This window comes from Salmo salar, chromosome ssa07 (assembly GCF_905237065.1).
Source record: "Salmo salar chromosome ssa07, Ssal_v3.1, whole genome shotgun sequence".
In the NCBI taxonomy this organism is placed as follows: Eukaryota; Metazoa; Chordata; class Actinopteri; order Salmoniformes; family Salmonidae; genus Salmo; species Salmo salar.
Genome location: NC_059448.1, coordinates 47592874 through 47613400, shown reverse-complemented (window position 1 = coordinate 47613400; position 20527 = coordinate 47592874). Strand labels below are relative to the sequence as shown.

The window sequence follows — 20527 nt, the reverse complement described above, 5'->3', positions numbered from 1 at the left end:
GATCAGGGCCATGAGAATATTTATATTCTAATGCAGGTTTTCTTCACAACACGTGGTACACAGGTCTGGTCCCGGGGCTTTCTGGAGTGCAAGGCTGGGAGTCGGTGCTGGAGGGCGAGAAGGTAAGCATATCTCTGAGCCCTGCTGGGGCACTGGCATCCACCGAGGAGAGGCGATCTACTATGTTAGACAGGCAGGCCAGGCTGGAGGCACCAGCACCTCTCTCTCCAGAGCTCACTGGACAGGACAAACAGGGGAAGGACAAGGTCAGTCAAGACAAAGAAGGGAGCTATCTTATGGATGAGATCAGTTAACTACCACGTCCCATTGAGTCATTTTATGGTTATGGTGAACTTAAAAAGAAAGGCAAAATTATTCACTTAACTTGGAACCCCATTTGTGTCTTTATAGTACGAATCAAAACTAATGAAAGTAAACCTGGCAAGTTTTACAATACTCAACATACACAGGTGGCAGACAGACCTTACATAAGCCCATTACATGTATTCATTAGACTATGTCTATACGTTTTCATGACATAACAAAATAATAACGTATGAATCAATTTGTCTTACCATTCTTAGTATAACTGTAGTTGTTGCCATAGCTTGTGTTCATCTGAGGCCACACAACAGGAATGTTACAGTCAACCTACACGGAAACAAACAGAGTAAACTAACGTTAGCACAGCAGTCATAACAAAGCACGTGATATTATTCACCTTTCTACGTTTCAGACATTTTGAAATGTCAAGCGCATTTTCCTCATCTGAGGATTGTAAATGGTGCACAACAAAGAAAGCTACTAAGATAAGAACATACATATATTAAATAAGATTAAAATATGGGTAAATAATGTAATCCTTGGTCATCTTGCCAGACTGATAAATCCACAGTGTTCCTGCTTGTCTGGCTAGGGTTCTTTATTTCACAGCCACCTCAGGGCCAAAGTTGCAGGCTACTCCCATGATCTGCCTGGCTCTAGCCGTGGCGAATCGATTGTATCAGTGGAAGCAACACCAGTTTGTGCAAGATGACACTTTCTCCCAGTAAATCTGCAGAAAATCCTGGCAGCGGCGGAGAACATGCAGTCAGAATGGAATGCAGAAAAGCACAGTCTTTCCTGCCAGACTTCAGTAAGGTGGATTTAGCAGGGTTTATTAGGCTATAATGTGTCCAGCAGTGGGAAAGCCATTACTCCATCCACCATCATAAAGATCCATTATATTATTTAGCATTGCATCACCTTTTAACCACTGTTTTGTAGAGCTGATTCTAATCTTGTCTGGCCAACTGAGAAGGTATCATGCCCGCACTGGGGTAATGTACATGCACGAAACACACCAATAAAAAAAGGATAGGATTTCCAGGTGAAACATAAAGCATCATGCATATATAACACTGCAAAAGAGATGTTTGCATGAATGATGCAGCCAAAGAAGATGAAATGCACAAGGGAACATTGTAATTGAGATCCCCCAACAGCACAATCAGTGCAAGTCTATTCAATAAACATTCTACATTTGAAGTGAGCCTATTCCCCTTCAGATCCAGGGAGATATTCTAAATGCAAATTAGATATGGCATCGTAATATCAAATTATTACAATATGCATGCTCAGAGACATCGGAAATGAAGCTACTGAGCTAGAGTCCCAAACAAAAGCTTTTCAACTCAAGATCTTGGGAGATGCAACAAGACAGAGGCTAACAGCAATGTGATCCATCATGCAATTAGAGTACTCTGAATTAGTCCAATGAGGGAAAACGTTTCAGCAGACACTGAACTAGCAGGACCTGATAAAACCTTTGTGTGCTGCACAGAGATGAGGAGACAGTGAGAAAAGCTGTATATGAGTCCGTGTGTGTCTGGTCTCAGTCTCACCATGCTGTCGGAGCAGCTGGACGAGGGGCTCCCAGGCTCTGAGCTGCTCTCCCCAGGAAGGCCGTAGTAGTTCTCCACATGCTCATGGAGCAGCTCCTGGAGGCTCTCGATGTACTGGATGGCGTTGCGCAGGATCTCCACCTTAGGCAGCCTCTGGCTGGGGTTGGCTGAGGTGCAGCGCCTCAGAGCCTCGAAGCCGTGGTTCACCTTTTTCAGCCGGCGTCGTTCCCTCATGGTGGCAGCCCGCCGCCGGTCCACCGTGCTGGACTTACGCTTGCAGGCCTTGCAGGCCCACTGAAGGCAGTGACCCGCCTGGTGAGGAGTCCCAGGGACCCGGACGTGCTCGTCCTCCTCTGAGCCATCCAGTTCCCCGGGGCCGAAGTCCAGGTCCTCTGGCGAGGAGGCACAGGCGCTGTCATAGAAAATCTGGGATGGGGAGAAGACATCCATGGCTGGGCTGTTGTTGTGGTTGAAGAAAGGAAGCAAATAACTCTCTGCTTTGGGAGAGCAGTGGGGTGAGAGAGGAGACCTCTGAGTGATATGAGGGGGCTGCTGCCATGGGGCCCCCCTTATATGCCCCCAGTCCAGAGCCCAAGGCCCACATTGGCCAGATCTAATTACCATGCCCCATTGGCCCAGGCAGACTGGGGTTAGCTCAGCTCTCCACCCCACCCGCTCCCTCACCCCCACTACCCTGCAGAGTTCCCCAGATCTGCACTCCCTGGTGTTTTCCCACTCATTACACCACTACATGGCCCTTTTCTGTAAGAAACAGAGCTATTCTGACTAAAGGTAATGGTTGGTGAACACCAATAGTTGAACAGGTAAAGAGGAGAATAACTTTACCTCTCAGATGCGACAAAATTGTGCTTTTTCTATACCAATTTCTAAATATATACACTACTAATATTGCAATGAGCCAACACTCAAAATCTTACACATATGTAAGTGTGATAATAATGGAGATTAGTTTTGTTTTCTAAAACTGAGCAATAGCAACGAGGTGAACCATGTACAAGAGTTCGCAGGCCAATTTTATGCTTGAGACAAATAGCAGCGTTACAGATGCAGCCCAGCTGCAAAGAGAGGTGTAACATTTCAAATCCGGATCATTTTGCAGCGGTAACTCCACTAACCGGTCCTAACTCATCATTGAAGGTGTCATACACGGGGTGTCCGTGTTTGTTAAAGCTCATTAAAATAGGTAATTGAGCAATTAACACGAGGGCTTCAATTCGTGAATAATTTGCAAGACCTAGCTTACTGCCATAGCCAAACAAACACTATTAAAACCTAATTATGTCAAATTATATTCAAAACAGATAGGCCTATACATTTAAACATGTACATATAATTGTTGCACCTGGAAAGGTCTCTTAATGTCTAATACTGTATAGTTTTGAGGCCCCTCTTAAAATACCTGTATCGCATTCTATCCTTGATTAATTTTACTCAATAAAATTAGAAATCTGGCATTACAATTGTGTTAATTTTTAAAACATTCGGCTTGTAATACTGTCGTCCCAACCACATGTGCATAGCCTAATTACGCATGAGTGACGAGCTAGAACAAACACTGATGAATAGCCATGATGAGCTGCCTGTTTCAGTCGTCGGAGTAATTATTCGAGCTTTGTGTTTGTTGACACCCTACAAGGATACAATGTGGATATTTCTCACAACGTGTCAAAACGTTTGTCCTCCTCTATCTCTGGGAACCGCGCACACCTAAGAAAACACCCGAATACCTGCCACGGAATTGCCGTCCGAGTTTGTATTGCGCACAGCTGAAGAAGACATTGGCATGAGCCTGGCCCTCGATGCTGCCGATGAGATCAAAGGCTATATTGACTGTGAACAACCCCAACAATATGGACAACGAGAAAACCTGGCAACAACCGACAGCTAATTGAGCCTATAGGATACGATTGCACCAGCATATGGTGTTAGTGGCGATACATCTAGCAGAGGCCTATGCGCTGCTCCAGTCGTTGTACACACTCACTCTGGCTCTGTGATCTGAAGTGGTAGTGGTGTCTCTTGGGAACTAGGGGGTTTGTTTTTTATCGCCTCTATTCCGGAGTTGTTCTCAGGGGTCAGAGGCAGAGTTAAGTGTATGGTATTAGCTGGGATTTAATGTCCCTTTTCCCTCACGTGTGGAACCCGTATTTCTTCTAAACTGCTTAAACTTTGATTGCATGTGATGTTGTGCCCCTCTTATCCGGTCTCCATAGGTGTCATGTATCAAATGTTCCATAAAGGTTTACTTACCACTATATGCCATAGATGGAAACGTATTTTTGTTATATTTCTGAAAGATGTAGAGTATGGTGACAAATCATCTCAATTTTGTCTGATGAACAACATGTTTCAGACTGATACAATAATTTAAATCACACTTGTGACACATTATAATCCTTCAAGTATAGTATTTCACTTTTCCAGTTAACCAATGTTTGTTTTTATAAATGGGAGGCAGCCCATTTCTTAAAAGTAACTTTCTAGATTTCTATGAAATATGACCAACAGTCAGTTACAATATGAGTGAAATAGTTTTCCTTCCAAAAAGTGTAATTAAGTATGTTAAAAAGCAGCTTTACCGTGTTGGAATTGTGTGGGTGTACCTCAGCAACAGAATGTTGTGGGCATATACCATAATTACAAATATTAATGCAAGCATTACAAATATTCATGTGAGTAGACCGCTGATTGGCCAGTTTATCCTCCTTTAGACCACTGATTGGCCAGCTTATCCTCCTCAGGAGTATGACATCATACTTTATGAGGAAATAGCAAGCATTTTTCAAATGTTCTGTTTGAGACAGAAGTTTGAGGTGGGGTTTTCGAAGTGTTTTGTTGTCCAATTTAGGCTTTGGCCGCAAATGCGAGTATTGGATGAGTCAACAAGATTATTCGGGTATGAGTAAGATTATTTGGGTATGAGTTAACAGAGGCTTTCACTGGACAGTTACTTTAGTGAGTGCATTAGATCATATCACATGACAAGGGTTTTTGATTGGCAACACCACTTGTCTGGCAGGGAGCTGCAGTGTGCTGCCAACTACAATGTTGCAGGGAACCATTTCGTAGCAGGATATTCTAGGAAAGCCTGATAAATCAAGGCATTTCTCCCAAAGGCTGATCCTCTCCTATAAAATCCCCCTTTCATCGGCCTTGACTTTTTAAACACATCCTCCACAGCAAAATCCATTTCAATCGCATCGTAAGTGACAAGGAAATCTCTGTAAAATTGCAGGCCGATGTTGTCTACTAACAAGTCATATAGTGATAATACATCATACTGCACTTATCCTCCATTTGAAACACCCAGAGAGAGGATTAAACAATTTAATCTATAACACCTAACTTATAAAGACTGTATTATACATAAATAAGACAGTAATCATAGACATTAGTATAGGAATCACATCTATTATACCCCAGACTGATCAATTTGCATCTAAATCTTAAAATAACAGGTCCCAATGAAATTACGTCCCTCTCAACATAAAGGTGGTAATTGCTATTTTCCCAAGGTTTAGGTCTCAATGTTGAGCAGGTGGTAGATTTTGTTAAAACATATCAATGATATTATCCAAAAACAAACAGTAGATTGACAAAGTCATTTAGGGGGATCTAGGAGAGCCTTAGAACTCATTTGGAAGGAAGACGCTGGACAATTCTCATGGACACCGGGAAACAGGCCCACAAACTCACTGTGAGAAAGCTGCTTCGATCCATTAAAATAACATTACTGTGGGGGCTATCTAGTTTCAGTTTGGTTCAGTGAGAGAATCAGAAGTAAAAGTAAAGATGTGAAGGGACTTTGAAGTACAGGCCCTATATCCTTTGATAGTACTTACTGTATCAGGCATCACTGAAGTGCTCATTAAATCTATTTTTAATCGCACTAGAAATAGGAGCATGGGTGGTTTGACATTGTGATTTGGCTAAATGTTGGTACATTGGATATGCAATCTGCTGTTTTGAGAAATCACCCAAAACATGCCCTACCCTAAAGCCTTTTACGCCTTTATACAAAGACGGCAAGGTTAATTAATTTGAATGTACTCAGCGGCAATACAAAACAACACACCACAGAGACCCTACTGCATCTCTACTATGGCCTCTTTTTCAAATGACTGTTGGATGAGTCACTAATAAGTTGTGTGTGTGCTTGGGGTCATGAGTCAGTGTGAGGTGTGTGTGTGTGTGTGTGTGTGTGTGTGTGTGTGTGTGTGTGTGTGTGTGTGTGTGTGTGTGTGTGTGTGTGTGTGTGTGTGTGTGTGTGTGTGTGTGTGTGTGTGTGTGTGTGTGTGTGCTTACATTTGTGTGAGGGCTGAGGGAAAGGCAGACAAAACAACCTGGAATCAGGGGTGGACGTAACATAGTAAACAAAAATCTGGGACGCTGAAATTATGATGATATTTTACGTTTGGTATGACATGTATTAATTTCTGGATGTTTATCATCCATTTCTTATTATATGTTACAAATTACAATTCGTATGATATTTTACGAATTACATTTCATATGATATGTTACAAATTGCAATTCGTACAATATGTTTTGAATTTACAATTCTTATGATATGTTACACATTCCAATTTGTTGTGGCTAACATTATGTTATGACTAGTCTATGACACCAGGCTGGACACACAGGGGTCAGCAGGGGCAGTGTGTCAGCCCCAGAGATCTGAGAGGGAGAGGAGCAGTGCTCACTGTGATGCAGGGTTAGGTCAGCACAGCAATGCACTGTGGGATCATAAACAAGTAGGCCTCCCCAAGTCAACACATGTAGGAGAAAGAGATCATCATATCAAACATACATTCAGGGGGTCCCTTATAAACTATGTGTAAACGTTGTGCTAATGTGCATGATCAAACAAGTGATCATTAATTAGGAGCTAATAGCTGGCTTCATTATCACTGAGCCATTGCACCATTGCCTCCTGACCAAGTTTAGAGGTGACAAAACAATGATAATAATAATAGTAAAATAATAATAATAATAATGGTAATAATCTTTAATAAAATATATTTTTTAAATACATTCTTTCCCGACTAGCACCAACTTTGCTAACTACTTTATGAGGGAAAATGTACTTGCTACGACTGTGAAATGTGGTAGTCTCACCTAGCTATCCTAAGATGGACACACTAGTTGTAATTCGCTCTGGTTTAAGAGCGTCTGCTAAATGACTAAAACGTAAATGTAACGCTACTGAAGTGGACCAGGCTAGCTCTCTGGCAGCTGGAACAAAGAAAGGAGCCCATTTCAGGTCCCGTTGGATTTTATGGTCTTCTAATACCCATGAATACTGGGGGAACTTGTGGCCGATGCTTGCATGTACAGTGTCATATCTCTATTCAAATTCCACATGATCAAGTGGGTTAGTGGGGACATTAGGGATATCCTCGGATATCATTATGGGACCTGAAAGGTATGGCTGAAGGTTTGTCACATAATAAGAATGACATGACCTGCAAAGAGGTTGAACACAGTAGGACCTACCTTAAGTACCCATACAAACATACATTAAACTATAGTATTTGGAGTGAGTCAAGTCTAATTAAAAGACTGGTACAACATAGGATAATTACAAAATGAATACCTGAGGATTTAAATGCATGGGTTTCATGATACTATATTATACTATATGTGTCAAGGATATATAGTGTAGAAAATGTCATTTGTAATTATATCAAAATGTGTAAAAACTGAATTTTTCTTAAAATACCTGACAAGTATTTAAAATAAATAATGAAGTGCATAGTTAGTGATGAACAAAACAAAACGTGTAGATGCCTTGTAAGATACAATGCTTACAATTTATTTTGTTGGTCAGTTCATATAGAAATACTCAAATACAACAATGAATCTCTTGAGGTTGTGTTTCTGCCTTTTATATGTAAAATAAATTAAGTTGTTAATATATTATAAAATATTTACAATTATCAAATGTCCATTTGGAAATAAAAGATTATAGTTCCATTGTTGTCATACTTTAGAAATAAAATATTGACCATTCATACAATTTAAAAGAAAACAGTGACTACAAAATGCCCGTTAATTTGTACAAATGAATATAAGTAAATGGAAACTAAAACATATGAATAAAGAAGTGAAAATAATTTCGAAATAGACAATTGAAATACGAAATGTTGACGTCGCTTATACAGGCTACATAATTCCAATAAATCATGCATTATTTTTCTGAGACTTCTTCGTTGCAAGTCGGTTTCTCTTCACTTGAGATGCTGTCAACGATTGATGACAGGCGAAGAAGGCTGGTGGACGCTGAAGACTCCGTGAAGCCTGAAATATAGAAATCAAATATATAAGACGTACAATCAGTTGATGAGTTGCAAAATAGCAATTTAGATCTAATTTACTATTCATAATTGGCACCAACCTTCTCTCTGATTCGTCATTGGTGCATTGGAATGATCAGCTGAGGTCTGCCAGTTTTGACAGTTCTTCTTCCAATGGTACTCCTTATTGGACGCCTTCACGTACACACACATGTATTAGCTTAAGTGTCTACTAACACACGTGTTATTATACAAAGTAGTAAGCCTACAAGTATAATGCACAGTAAGATATTTCTCATTATGGCAATTTTCCCTTTAAGTGTAAAGCCAATTATTGTACGCATAAAGTGACAAAAAATGCAGATGCAAATATTTCTCAAATGAAGCTTACATGGTGTTCTTTCACGTTATAGTTATATGACCCATTTTGGGGCGTTTTTTCTTGCTCATCCAGTGTATGCAACAGGTCCTGCAATTGCTCGATGTAGTTTATGGCGCTGCGTAAAATCTCCACTTTGGGCAGCCGCTGGTTCGGATTGGGCACGGTCTTTTTCTTCAACGCATCGAATGCTTCATTGATCTTCTTGAGCCGCCTTCTTTCCCTGAGAGTGGCCGCTTTGCGCCTGTCGGTCGGTGCAGACTTTCTTTTACAAACCTTACAAGCCCAGATGAGGCATTGCCCCTCGCAGTGCGGCTGAAGACCCGGGTGTGCGAGGACATGCTCCTCTCCGCTGCTGTCACATCCAGTCTCGGACGGATCCCCCCCAGGTGACAACGGGCTGTCATTCCCGTGGTACAAAGGGGACACCCCCGCCATGTCCAAGTGCTGCAATGGTCCATGATCTCCCTCGAGATAGCGCAGATCGTTGAAGAAATAAGTGTTGGTCTCAAAAAGTTCCACCATACTGTTCTACCCTCGCACGGCCTATGTTTTGACAGTGGGACACTGCATGGCATTTAAATAGCCCAGTGACACAAGTTACCAGGCTTATATATAGAATGTGAAACTCTATCCAACGCTTAGCTGTCGCAGTGCATCAACCTTTTTTTTCTCAATGGGGTTTTTTACTACCAAGCGAGTTTGTGTAGAAAATAAATAAGCGTTAACACCTCTCAATGAAAGTTAAAACGTCACTTCAAACTTATGACAGGTGTTTTCAATATCTGTTTCACAGTGAAATGGTAACATACTGTACCGGTGCCCATCTCAACTTTTCGAACTGCAAGATAAATGTCAATGAAATCTTCAGGCCCTCCCCAAGAAGTTGGCTCCCCTAAGCGGGAACAAATATTGGCCCTCAACTGACTTGCGAAGTTCCAAAAACATTATGTTCATAATGTATAGTAATAATAAAGTCTATTTGTTCTTGTTGACTTGTCTTATCAAAAACGTTCCACCTTTAACCCCAATTCTGAAATTCTACAGTATAGCCTATTACATTTCAAAGAAACATATCCTAGACAGTGAGAATGTTTAAGTGCAACTGTAACTTGTGGCATGTCCAATCATAAATAGATATGAATGTGCAGTCAAAATGACACACGTGGTATCTAGGTGGTATAAATAAATCTGGGACTCATTCATCTTAAATCCATAAAATAGATGAAAGCCTTCTCAGTGGTGCTATGTGGCCTTTGCATTTTTTTTCTACGATCTGCAAAGTCTGCTTCTCTCAGCTGGGATACTAGTGGTCGCTGAGGGCTCCTGTTTCTGCCTGGAGGTATGGAATCCATGACATGTGCCAAGAAATTAGCCAAGTACATTTTTGTCACCCTTCGGCCACTGTTTACCATTTATAGTATTAGGGTTGCGGTTAACTGAACATTCATGAAACTATTATGTGTGTGTGTGTGTGTGTGTGTGTGTGTGTGTGTGTGTGTGTGTGTGTGTGTGTGTGTGTGTGTGTGTGTGTGTGTGTGTGTGTGTGTGTGTGTGTGTGTGTGTGTGTGTGTAATATCATACTGTATGATAAGCAGTGCATTGAGTACGTTCCAGATCAGTGTGTACTATACTGTTGTGCAACCACTCTTGGTTAAACCTTATGGATGTCGCATGGATGTCACACTCTGGCTCTGGAATACCTGTCAGTCAGTGTCACATCTCTCTGGCCCGTGTCAAGTCATCTCTTCTAAACCCATTTGGATAAAATATCGCTGACGTAAATTACCCAAATCAAAGTAGATTTCAATTTCTATTGAAATATTGCCCCTCAAATATACAATCTCTTCTATATATTGTATCCGTGACCCTCCATCAATCCATGCCTCATTCTCTACACTATTCTATTGTTCTACAGCTCTGTTCCAGCCTGTAAATGTACTCATCTCTCCCAGTAACTGACACTTTAGGGAGCGCTCCTAATCCTGCTGGGGTTTCGGGGTTTGTTGATCATTCCAACATCCTCCTGGGATCAGCAGCTGCCCATCCAGGACAACAGGCCGGTTGGTCCTGGCCTGTTCAATGGGACTATTCTACTGCAGTCAGGTCTTCTTTCACACAACCCCAGGGACTCTGAGCTGAAGGCCATGGTCAAGGAGAAGCTGCAGATCCACTTCACAATAGATGAGAAGTATGTCTATAGGAGGAGAATGGATTGTGTGGATGAAATTAACTCAATTTCAGAGGTAGTGAGGATGTGAAAGTTAATTATGTAAATGAAGACGTGATACATTTCCACAGTAAGTAGTAGAGGAAGAGCTGTCGTCTCGATCCCTGGATATACAGTATATGGTGAGCGTTTCATGACATTCCGTTTTGTTTACAAGGGTCTGGGGGAGCAGTCACATGTGGAAGCCAATATAGATTTGATTGGTTTCTTGCTGACAGATCACCAGACTGTGTCGGTTCCTGTCTTGGACTTGAGGACAGTTTCTCTGCAGAGATAGACTGCACACAATAATACCAATTTGGAAACCACATTTTGTAAAAGAAGGAAGTACTTTTCAGCTTAGGCAGATTTGCTGATTCCACATAATTTCACCTTTCACATCATTCATTTGACTGTTAATTACTATACAAATCATGATTTTACTTTTACCTCGTTTTTCTCCCCAATTGGTAGTTAGTCTTGTCTCATCGTTGCAACTCCCGTACGGACTCGGGAGAGGCGAAGATCAAGAGCCAAGCGTCCTCCGAAACACGACCCTGCCAAGCCGCACTGCTTCTTGACACACTGCTCGCTTAACCCATAAGCCAGCCGCACCAATGTGTAGGAGGAAACGCCATACAGCTGGCGACCAAAGTTAGCGTGCATGCGCCCGGCCCACCACAAGGAGTCGCTAGAGCGCGGTGGGACAAGGACAAGGACTTCCCGGCCGGTCAAATCCTCCCCTAACCCGGACGACGCTGGGCCAATTGTGTGCCGCCTCATGGGTCTCCTGGTCGCGGCTGGCTGCGATACAGCCTTGGATAGAACCCAGGTCTGTAATGACGCCTCGCCTTAGACCACTGCGCCACTTGGGAAGCCTTAATACAAGTGAAAACTTTTTGGGTTGTGTGACACTGTGTGACATTTCCATTCTAGAAAAACAAAAACAAATCACAATTCCCGCATCTGAAACACAATTAGGAGTTTCAATCAACATGATGTTGGTTGAGCCACGAGACTCTAGTTTCCTTTATCAATGCACATGCAAAGACAATAAACAAAGATCTCTTGCTGAACTGGGTCCAGATAATTGGGTGAATAAAAACAGTGTTCAGACCCTGTAGATGACTTCACATTGACATTTTGGTCATTTAGCAAATGTTTTTATCCAGAACGACTTACAGTTAGTGCATTCATCTTAAGATAGCTAGGTGAGACATCTAAGATATTAGTTCACACACTGCAGTATGCAATGGGGATACTGGGACACAGACCTGTTTCAGTGCTGTAATGAAGGTTCAGTTAGTTGTGCAACAGTCAGGATGGGACAGATGTGCTTGGTGGCTGGAGAGGACAGGAGATACTTCCTTAGCCTCCATAAAGGTCTGAGTTCTCTCCATAGTCTCATCTGATTGGCTATCCCAGACAAAATGGTGTCAGACAGAGTTCTCTGCTAGATGATGTTGATGGTGTAGATAGGGACTTGATCCTCTCAGGCCTGGCACTATGGTGTCACCCCGGTGTCCTGCTCTCCCCAGGGCTACTGTGTATCCTGCAAATGCCCATAAATCGCCGCCAGTGTCAAGGGGGTGACGTTTCAGCTGTCAGGGAGAATCACGGGATACCCTGCCAAGAAACCCAAAGCGCAGGGAGGGTCTAGCTTTCCTGGTGAAGGGGGACGGATACAGAGAGGAGTCGAGAGGGACTGCAGGAATCTCAAGACCCAGAGAAGCAACAGGGGCGATCAAGTCGACAAATCTTCAGTGTGAACTCAACATTTAAAAACACAGAACACTGGAGACCAATTGGGCATGTGAATATGGAATATGCTGACATGATAAGGATGTGAATTGACCTGAAAAAAATCTAATTATAGTGCCATGACACATTGGCACAAGAGTCCAGGTGCCATCAGAGGAAAATTATGTGAAAAGCTATGTTTCTGAACTGATGACATTGTGACATTTTAGGTGGTTTAGCTCCTGTAGTTAAACCTCAATCAGTCAAATGACTATTTCTGGAGTAAAAATCCAATAACTGCCCTGTGACTGAGCATAGTGCTGCATCACTCGACATAACAGAGATAATGTAGTGAGTTCAGAGTTGACTGTTGGTTAGTCGCTCCGGAGTGAAGTTTCCTCTAGATACAGATCTAGGATCAACTACCCCTCCCCCAATCCTAACCTTAACCCATAGTGGGGGAAATGCAAAACTGACCCAAGATCAGTGTCTATGGGCAACGTCACCTTACTCCTGGTCTGTCAGTGTTTGGAGATGTGATTTACTTGGCTTCAGGGCCCCTCTCTGACCTATGATCTTTAACCTCTCTGACCTATGAACTTTAACCTACAATGCGGTGTATTGTGTACAGGGAAATGCTCACCTTGCATGGCATTCAGAGACTCCATCTTCTTCAGAGGTTAATAATTGACCAGGTACATCGACAGGCCTCTTCCTCGACATGTCAGTAAAGCCCCCACTACATGCCCAGAGTACTGAGAGAGAATATCATATAACAGGAAAACATGACTGATACTTAAGGGACGCACTCACACTTTCTACAACGTGATGTGAAACTTTCAACCGTCAAGGCATGAATCCCTTTCACCAGGTCACATTACTGGAATATTCTAGTGTATTTGTTGAACTGTTAACAGTAACCTCGTGCTGCTGTCCTCTTCCTCCATACGCAACATGGTCAATAAGCCCAGTATTAGCCCCCTCACCAAAGACATGGAGAAGATTGCCTTACAGGAGGATATAAATACACATGACAATACCCAGAGCTGGGCCTGTTAGCACATTCCAGCTAATGTGGAAATTTACGAGAAATCTGCAGAGAGCTCAACTAATGATTGAGGTGGGACGTTTACACTCTGCGTTGGTCCAATCCGCTCTCTCTCTTTTTCTGCATTGGTCCAATCTGCTCTCTCTCGCTCTCCCTCTCTCCCTTCTCTTTCCCTGTCTCTCTCTCTCTCCCATTCTCTCTCTGTATTGGCCCTACCCTCCCTCCCCACTCCCTCTCTCTCTCCCTCTCTTTATGTCCATGCTGGTCAGGGCATAAACAAGATGTTTCCACATGGTCTGTATGTTCTCTGAGTGTCAGTTAGTTAGTGAGAAGGGGAGATCCAGAGGGGTGCTGACACAGGGGTCATAAACATCATAAACAGATGAAAATGAACATGAACTTTGGGGACTTCATCCCTCGCCGACCCCTGTCTCCCTGCTTGACCGGACCACCTGGCTCAGACAGACTACACAATCATTGGGCTGTTTTAGAGGAAGCCAGAACCCAGCGTGACTGACACGCCGTATATTACCCAGCAGTCTCACACGGTCACACCTGGGATTTGACTTAGCCAATGAGAGGTTAAGTAGCCTGGTCATGGACACAATGACAGTGCCTCACCTGGGGTCATGAACCTTTGACCTCCAGGTCATCAGTCCCATTGGCTTGGTGACTAGGCTCGTTAATGTTTGGGAAAGAGGCCTCATTTCACAATGAGGACACATTATGTAAACCAGGATGTGTGAGGTAGAAGTTAGATGCTATAATGTTTAAATACACCTTCCATCCTCTTCATCCATTGACCGTTTACAGATTCCTAGTTTCATAATTCATATCCATAATCAACGGTATCACAAGCCTGTCCCGTGAGGTATTGTCATTAAAATACGTTGTCCTCACGTTGCGAGGGGAGACAGAAACCGGAGACACGTTGGTTGTAGCACTTCACATTGACAGAAGGTCATGTTTGTAGAAGTCCGCTCTCTCCTCTTCTAAATGGCTTCAAGCCATTTCGCCACAGTTAAAACCCCTGCCCATCTATCCCCTTACGAGGCTCAGGAGGGGAACCGGTCCTCTCAGATACTGTCTGCACAGATTACCAGGCTGCAGTTGTGTGGGGAATCGTCTTAAAGCCTAATGCTTGTTCTTTGTCTGAATGGAGGGGAATAGGGAGGATCACGGTCTAACAGCTGCCCTGCCCAGCTCATAGGAGAGAGTGGAGCCAGAGCTGGAGAACCGCCAGTCATCTCTGCTATCACACAGGGGCTAAAGCACTACACAAACATGGGCTCTCCTCCCTGACCCAACCCAGCTATGATGCAGCATCCCCCAGGGACTCTCAGGGCTACTGCCCCGTCTGTGGCTACTGATGATAGCATCTCTTCCCAACAACAATCCTAAGCCCCGGTGCCTGGCTCCCTCAAACACAGACCCGTGTCAAGTGTACTTTGAAAGCAACAACAGTGGCGCAGCCAGCGACGCGGGGCCAGGGCACACTGTTTCTTAATGCAAAGCAAACAGACGGGTCCTCTCACTGGCGGCCGTGGCAGCGCCAAGAGCTCTGGCAAATCATCGGGGGCTTGAGTTTCAAAGCAGAGGGGGAAATAATGATGCCATCTGCATTCTCCCGGGTGGACGAGGGGGATTCAGTTCAAAGAGCCCAGCGGCTGAAGTGCATCAATTAGCGAGGGAGAGAGGACTGGCGCAGGCTCCACACGCTGCTAGCTAACTCTCTATGACCCTCACAGTCACAGCATTACACTACAAGGCTGTATCATGAGAGTGTTGCAACCTGGCCACGGACCGATCATCACGGACCCACACAAACGGTGTGTTACTGACAGACTGGCTCATAGAGTTGTTCCCTGAAGATGGAGGCTAACAATAACAAGCAACGGAACAGAACAGGCTACTGGACGGAGGACGAGAGGAGGACGTGTTACATGTCTTTTGACAATCCACATCACAGGTTATGTCTCCTTTGACAGTGTGGACAGGACTCAACAGCTTGTCACTTGACAGACAATTCTGATTTAGTCTGGACAAATCACATTCCTTGGTGATTGATTCTGTCCTCGTTCAGCAGAGTGATGGATTGTGGGTGTTAGCCAGTGGCTTGTGTGTATCCAGACACGGTCACTCATGGGGACTTAGAGGGGTGGTCATTGGGTGCTGGTCTTGACCCCCAGACGAGACGCCTTATCTGGACAGAGGGGCAAGACGTTAACCCCCTACCCCCACCCTGGCCTCTCTTACAGTTGAGACGATATGTGTAAAACACATAAAACTACTACAGTACTGAGAAAGTTTATGAGAGACATTTTTCTCAAACCACACATGGCTGAGAGAATTGGTTTGTAATCAAAACAAAGGGCATCAGCAGAGCACTTTAATGACACTTGGGTGCTTTGTAGCGGTGTGCTTCAATGTAAACGGCTGTAAATGATCTGGTGAGACATTGCTATCATTAATATCACTCTGCCGGGGGATTTAGTGATGTAGCCAGCGATAAGACCGAAATAAATCCAATCACCAGAGAACGTGTGACGGTTGGCATAGCAACCACCAAGACAATGGCCCCCAATATTAGTTTTTCTAGCAGTCAGTAAGCCAGTATACCGTTTTGGTTACAATGAAAATCAGCCCGAATGTAGGCATGGGATATAAAGCAATAACAGGCTTTGTAGAATAAACTTACAGGCTCCAAGAGAAACTAATAGGATATTGACAAATGTCAGTGTTAAAGACTGAGGAGAGGGCTACCGCTGTCTTTTGTTATTAGTTATATCGGGTCCATGTCATTAAAACAACAGCTACTAGGGCAAGGAGTCTTTAGTTGAATGGATGCTAGAATATGATAGCCATAAAGCCACTGTTAGTAAAGAACAAAGTAATATCTCCTAAAGCAGTGTTGGAAGTCTTTGAAACAGAAAACCCTTTTTTTATATTTTCACTCAGGGTACCTCACTCAGGATACTCCACTCAGGGTACCTCACTCAGGATACTCCACTCAGGGTACCTCACTCAGGATACTCCACTCAGGGTACCTCACTCAGGATACTCCACTCAGGGTACTCCACTCAGGATACTCCACTCAGGGTACTCCACTCCAGGTACTCCACTCAGGGTAGTCCATTCAGGGTACTCCACTCAGGGTACTCCACTCAGGGTACTCCATTCAGGGTACTCCACTCAGGGTACTCCATTCAGGGTACTCCATTCAGGGTACTCCATTCAGGGTACTCCATTCAGGGTACTCCATTCAGGGTACTCCACTCAGGGTACTCCATTCAGGGTACTCCATTCAGGGTACTCCATTCAGGGTACTCCATTCAGGGTACTCCATTCAGGGTACTCCATTCAGGGTACTCCATTAATTTTGGGTCGACTAACTTCTACAGTGTCCCAAAGGCAAACTAAGCATTCTGGCTTTGAAGATTACATCTTTCAGTTTGACCAAATTCTCTTCTTTAAACATTTTTTCAATTCTGATTTTGAGCCTCCATTACCAACATTTTAAAATGGTGTAAAGCTTGACATGAAGATCAAACGAGGAAGTTAATTATTCACTTTTACCATGATTTATAGATTTATTTGTCTCTCTATGACATGTGACCAGTTCCCAATAGATGGGTTAGCTGACAACGTCACAAAAACAATGCATACGCCTCAATGGGGCAGAAGTCTGTGTGTTGTTATGATTCTAGATGGCCAGACTGCTAGTAGCAATGACAAAAAACTGCCATGTGGGGAATTGTAAGTGGCTCATTTCATCTTGTTCTTGATACCATGTCTTGTTTTGAGGTGTTTTGACTGACTTCATGTCAATGCTATTATTGCAAAAATGTGTTAGCTATCTAACCAACAACAGGAACGATGCATTTGAGAGACAAGTGCTCATTGTGCATATGTATTTATGTTTTCAATAAAGAGACTAAATCTTGTTTACATGCTGTCAACATTCTAAGCCAACGCCGTCTGTTTTGCCCTATAGTTATGTTGCTTGCGCACATGACGGTTTTGTTGCTAAACAACCAACTCGTCTATAAGTATAAATGACCCTGCACTAAGATGTTCATCCCTCTAAATCCCTGTCTAAAATGTCTGGTATGTGGGTCTGCTCTACCTTGTGATGGCTATAAATGTAATCTGAGTTACAATTGATCCATATAATGGTGATAAATGGCTAAGTGCTAAAGCGCAGCCCATCCAGATGTGTGGTCCACCAATAGTAAGAGTATCCCTGGATTCCCACATTTGACACTCACATGAATTACACTCAACAGGTTGCTCTGGAAGGGCCTAGTGTGTCCGTCTGTCCGTCCGTCCATCTGTCTGACCGCGTGTGTGTCTGTGGGAGGTATGCTGTGCTGTAGCCAGGGCCAACTGCAGCAGGCATGGTAGGCATTCCTCCCTGATGGTGAGTGTTGTTGTTGGCAGACAGGTTCTCCTGGATGGTGGGTGTTGTTGTTGGCAGACAGGTTCTCCTGGATGGTGAGTGTTGTTGTTGGCAGACAGGTTCTCCTGGATGGTGAGTGTTGTTGTTGGCAGACAGGTTCTCCTGGATGGTGGGTGTTGTTGTTGGCAGACAGGTTCTCCTGGATGGTGAGTGTTGTTGTTGGCAGACAGGTTCTCCTGGATGGTGGGTGTTGTTGTTGGCAGACAGGTTCTCCTGGACGGTGGGTGTTGTTGTTGGCAGACAGGTTCTCCTGGACGGTGGGTGTTGTTGTTGGCAGACAGGTTCTCCTGGATGGTGGGTGTTGTTGTTGGCAGACAGGTTCTCCTGGACGGTGGGTGTTGTTGTTGGCAGAAAGGTTCTCCTGGATGGTGGGTGTTGTTGTTGGCAGACAGGTTCTCCTGGATGGTGAGTGTTGTTGTTGGCAGACAGGTTCTCCTGGATGGTGGGTGTTGTTGTTGGCAGACAGGTTCTCCTGGATGGTGAGTGTTGTTGTTGGCAGACAGGTTCTCCTGGATGGTGGGTGTTGTTGTTGGCAGACAGGTTCTCCTGGATGGTGAGTGTTGTTGTTGGCAGACAGGTTCTCCTGGATGGTGGGTGTTGTTGTTGGCAGACAGGTTCTCCTGGATGGTGGGTGTTGTTGTTGGCAGACAGGTTCTCCTGGATGGTGGGTGTTGTTGTTGGCAGACAGGTTCTCCTGGATGGTGAGTGTTGTTGTTGGCAGACAGGTTCTCCTGGATGGTGGGTGTTGTTGTTGGCAGAAAGGTTCTCCTGGATGGTGGGTGTTGTTGTTGGCAGACAGGTTCTCCTGGATGGTGGGTGTTGTTGTTGGCAGACAGGTTCTCCTGGATGGTGGGTGTTGTTGTTGGCAGACAGGTTCTCCTGGATGGTGGGTGTTGTTGTTGGCAGACAGGTTCTCCTGGATGGTGGGTGTTGTTGTTGGCAGACAGGTTCTCCTGGATGGTGAGTGTTGTTGTTGGCAGACAGGTTCTCCTGGATGGTGAGTGTTGTTGTTGGCAGACAGGTTCTCCTGGATGGTGGGTGTTGTTGTTGGCAGACAGGTTCTCCTGGATGGTGGGTGTTGTTGTTGGCAGACAGGTTCTCCTGGATGGTGGGTGTTGTTGTTGGCAGACAGGTTCTCCTGGATGGTGAGTGTTGTTATCGGCAGACAGGTTCTCCACGTGCTGCAGGAAGCACCTCTTGTGAACAAATCTGAAAACATACAAGAGTAGGATAGGATGGATCAGTATCCCATCTCTTAGGTGTCCTAGAGACACACACACACCCATGCATACACACACAAACACATTCCGCTCATCTTGGATGTCACCCCCACCTGTTTTAATACTGTAAAAGCTCTAGTGTTACTGTGGTGGAGGTTATTAGATACTGTATAGTGTTACATACCTGTGTACAATTTAAGTGTAGGAGGGTGTGTAGGAAAATGGACTATAAAGAATTATATGGACAGGTGATAATACGACTGCTATGATAGTGAATACTGGGACTGGGTCCAGTACAGGGTGCAGAGGAGAGACAATGGAAAAGCCTCATTCTCAGTGTTATGATAGTGAATACTGGGACTGGGTCCAGAGGAGAGACAATGGAAAAGCCTCATTCTCAGTGTTATGATAGTGAAAACTGGGACTGGGTCCAGAGGAGAGACAATGGAAAAGCCTCATTCTCAGTGTTATGATAGTGAAAACTGGGACTGGGTCCAGAGGAGAGACAGTGGTAAAGCCTCATTCTCAGTGTTATGACAGTGAATACTGGGTCCAGAGGAGAGACAGTGGTAAAGCCTCATTCTCAGTGTTATGATAGTGAATACTGGGTCCAGAGGAGAGACAGTGGTAAAGCCTCATTCTCAGTGTTATGACAGTGAATACTGGGTCCAGAGGAGAGACAGTGGTAAAGCCTCATTCTCAGTGTTATGATAGTGAATACTGGGTCCAGTACAGGAGAGACAGTGGTAAAGCATCATTCTCAGTGTTATGATAGTGAATACTGGGTCCAGTACAGGAGAGACAGTGGTAAAGCATCATTCTCAGTATTGTATACTGGGACTGGGTGCAGTACAGGAGAGACAGTGGTAAAGCCTCATTCTCAGTGTTATGATAGTGAATACTGGGTGCAGTACAGGAGAGACAGTGGTAAAGCCTCATTCTCAGTGTTATGATAGTGAATACTGGGTCCAGAACAGGAGAGACAGTGGTAAAGCCTCATTCTTAGTGTTATGATAGTGAATACTGGGTCCAGTACAGGAGAGACAGTGGTAAAGCCTCATTCTCAGTGTTATGATAGTGAATACTGGGTCCAGTACAGGAGAGACAGTGGTAAAGCCTCATTCTCAGTGTTATGATAGTGAATACTGGGTCCAGTACAGGAGAGACAGTGGTAAAGCCTCATTCTCAGTGTTATGATAGTGAATACTGGGTCCAGAGGAGAGACAGTGGTGAAGCATCATTCTCAGTGTTATGATAGTGAATACTGGGTCC

The 20527-nt window shown here is 44.0% G+C and overlaps 2 protein-coding genes across 2 annotated transcripts; both read right to left on the bottom strand.

Annotated features, from left to right (window-relative positions):
- Positions 1-43: 43 nt before the first annotated feature.
- LOC100136547 (myogenic factor 5) lies at positions 44-2333 on the bottom strand. The gene is given in 3 exon segments (NM_001123644.1): positions 44-237; positions 576-651; positions 1884-2333. Coding segments are annotated over 3 exon segments (720 nt in total).
- A 5375-nt stretch (positions 2334-7708) lies between these two features.
- On the bottom strand, positions 7709-9175 carry LOC100136544 (myogenic factor 6). The gene is made up of 3 exons (XM_014208355.2): positions 8592-9175; positions 8302-8395; positions 7709-8204 (listed from the first exon to the last, which is right to left on the bottom strand). The coding sequence occupies exons 1-3, from the start codon at positions 9102-9104 to the stop codon at positions 8095-8097; spliced, it is 717 nt and encodes a 238-aa protein (XP_014063830.1). The 5' UTR covers positions 9105-9175; the 3' UTR covers positions 7709-8094.
- Between the last annotated feature and the right edge of the window lie 11352 nt (positions 9176-20527).

Bases quoted from the DNA above. Each gene is read 5' to 3' on its own strand.
- LOC100136544 (XM_014208355.2), bottom strand. From the start codon at position 9,104: ATGGTGGAACTTTTTGAGACCAACACTTATTTCTTCAACGATCTGCGC. The intron at 8,396-8,591 runs GTAAGCTTCATT...GTGTACGTGAAG, and splicing joins ATAACGTGAAAGAACACCAT to GCGTCCAATAAGGAGTACCA. The intron at 8,205-8,301 runs GTTGGTGCCAAT...TCTATATTTCAG, and splicing joins AATGACGAATCAGAGAGAAG to GCTTCACGGAGTCTTCAGCG.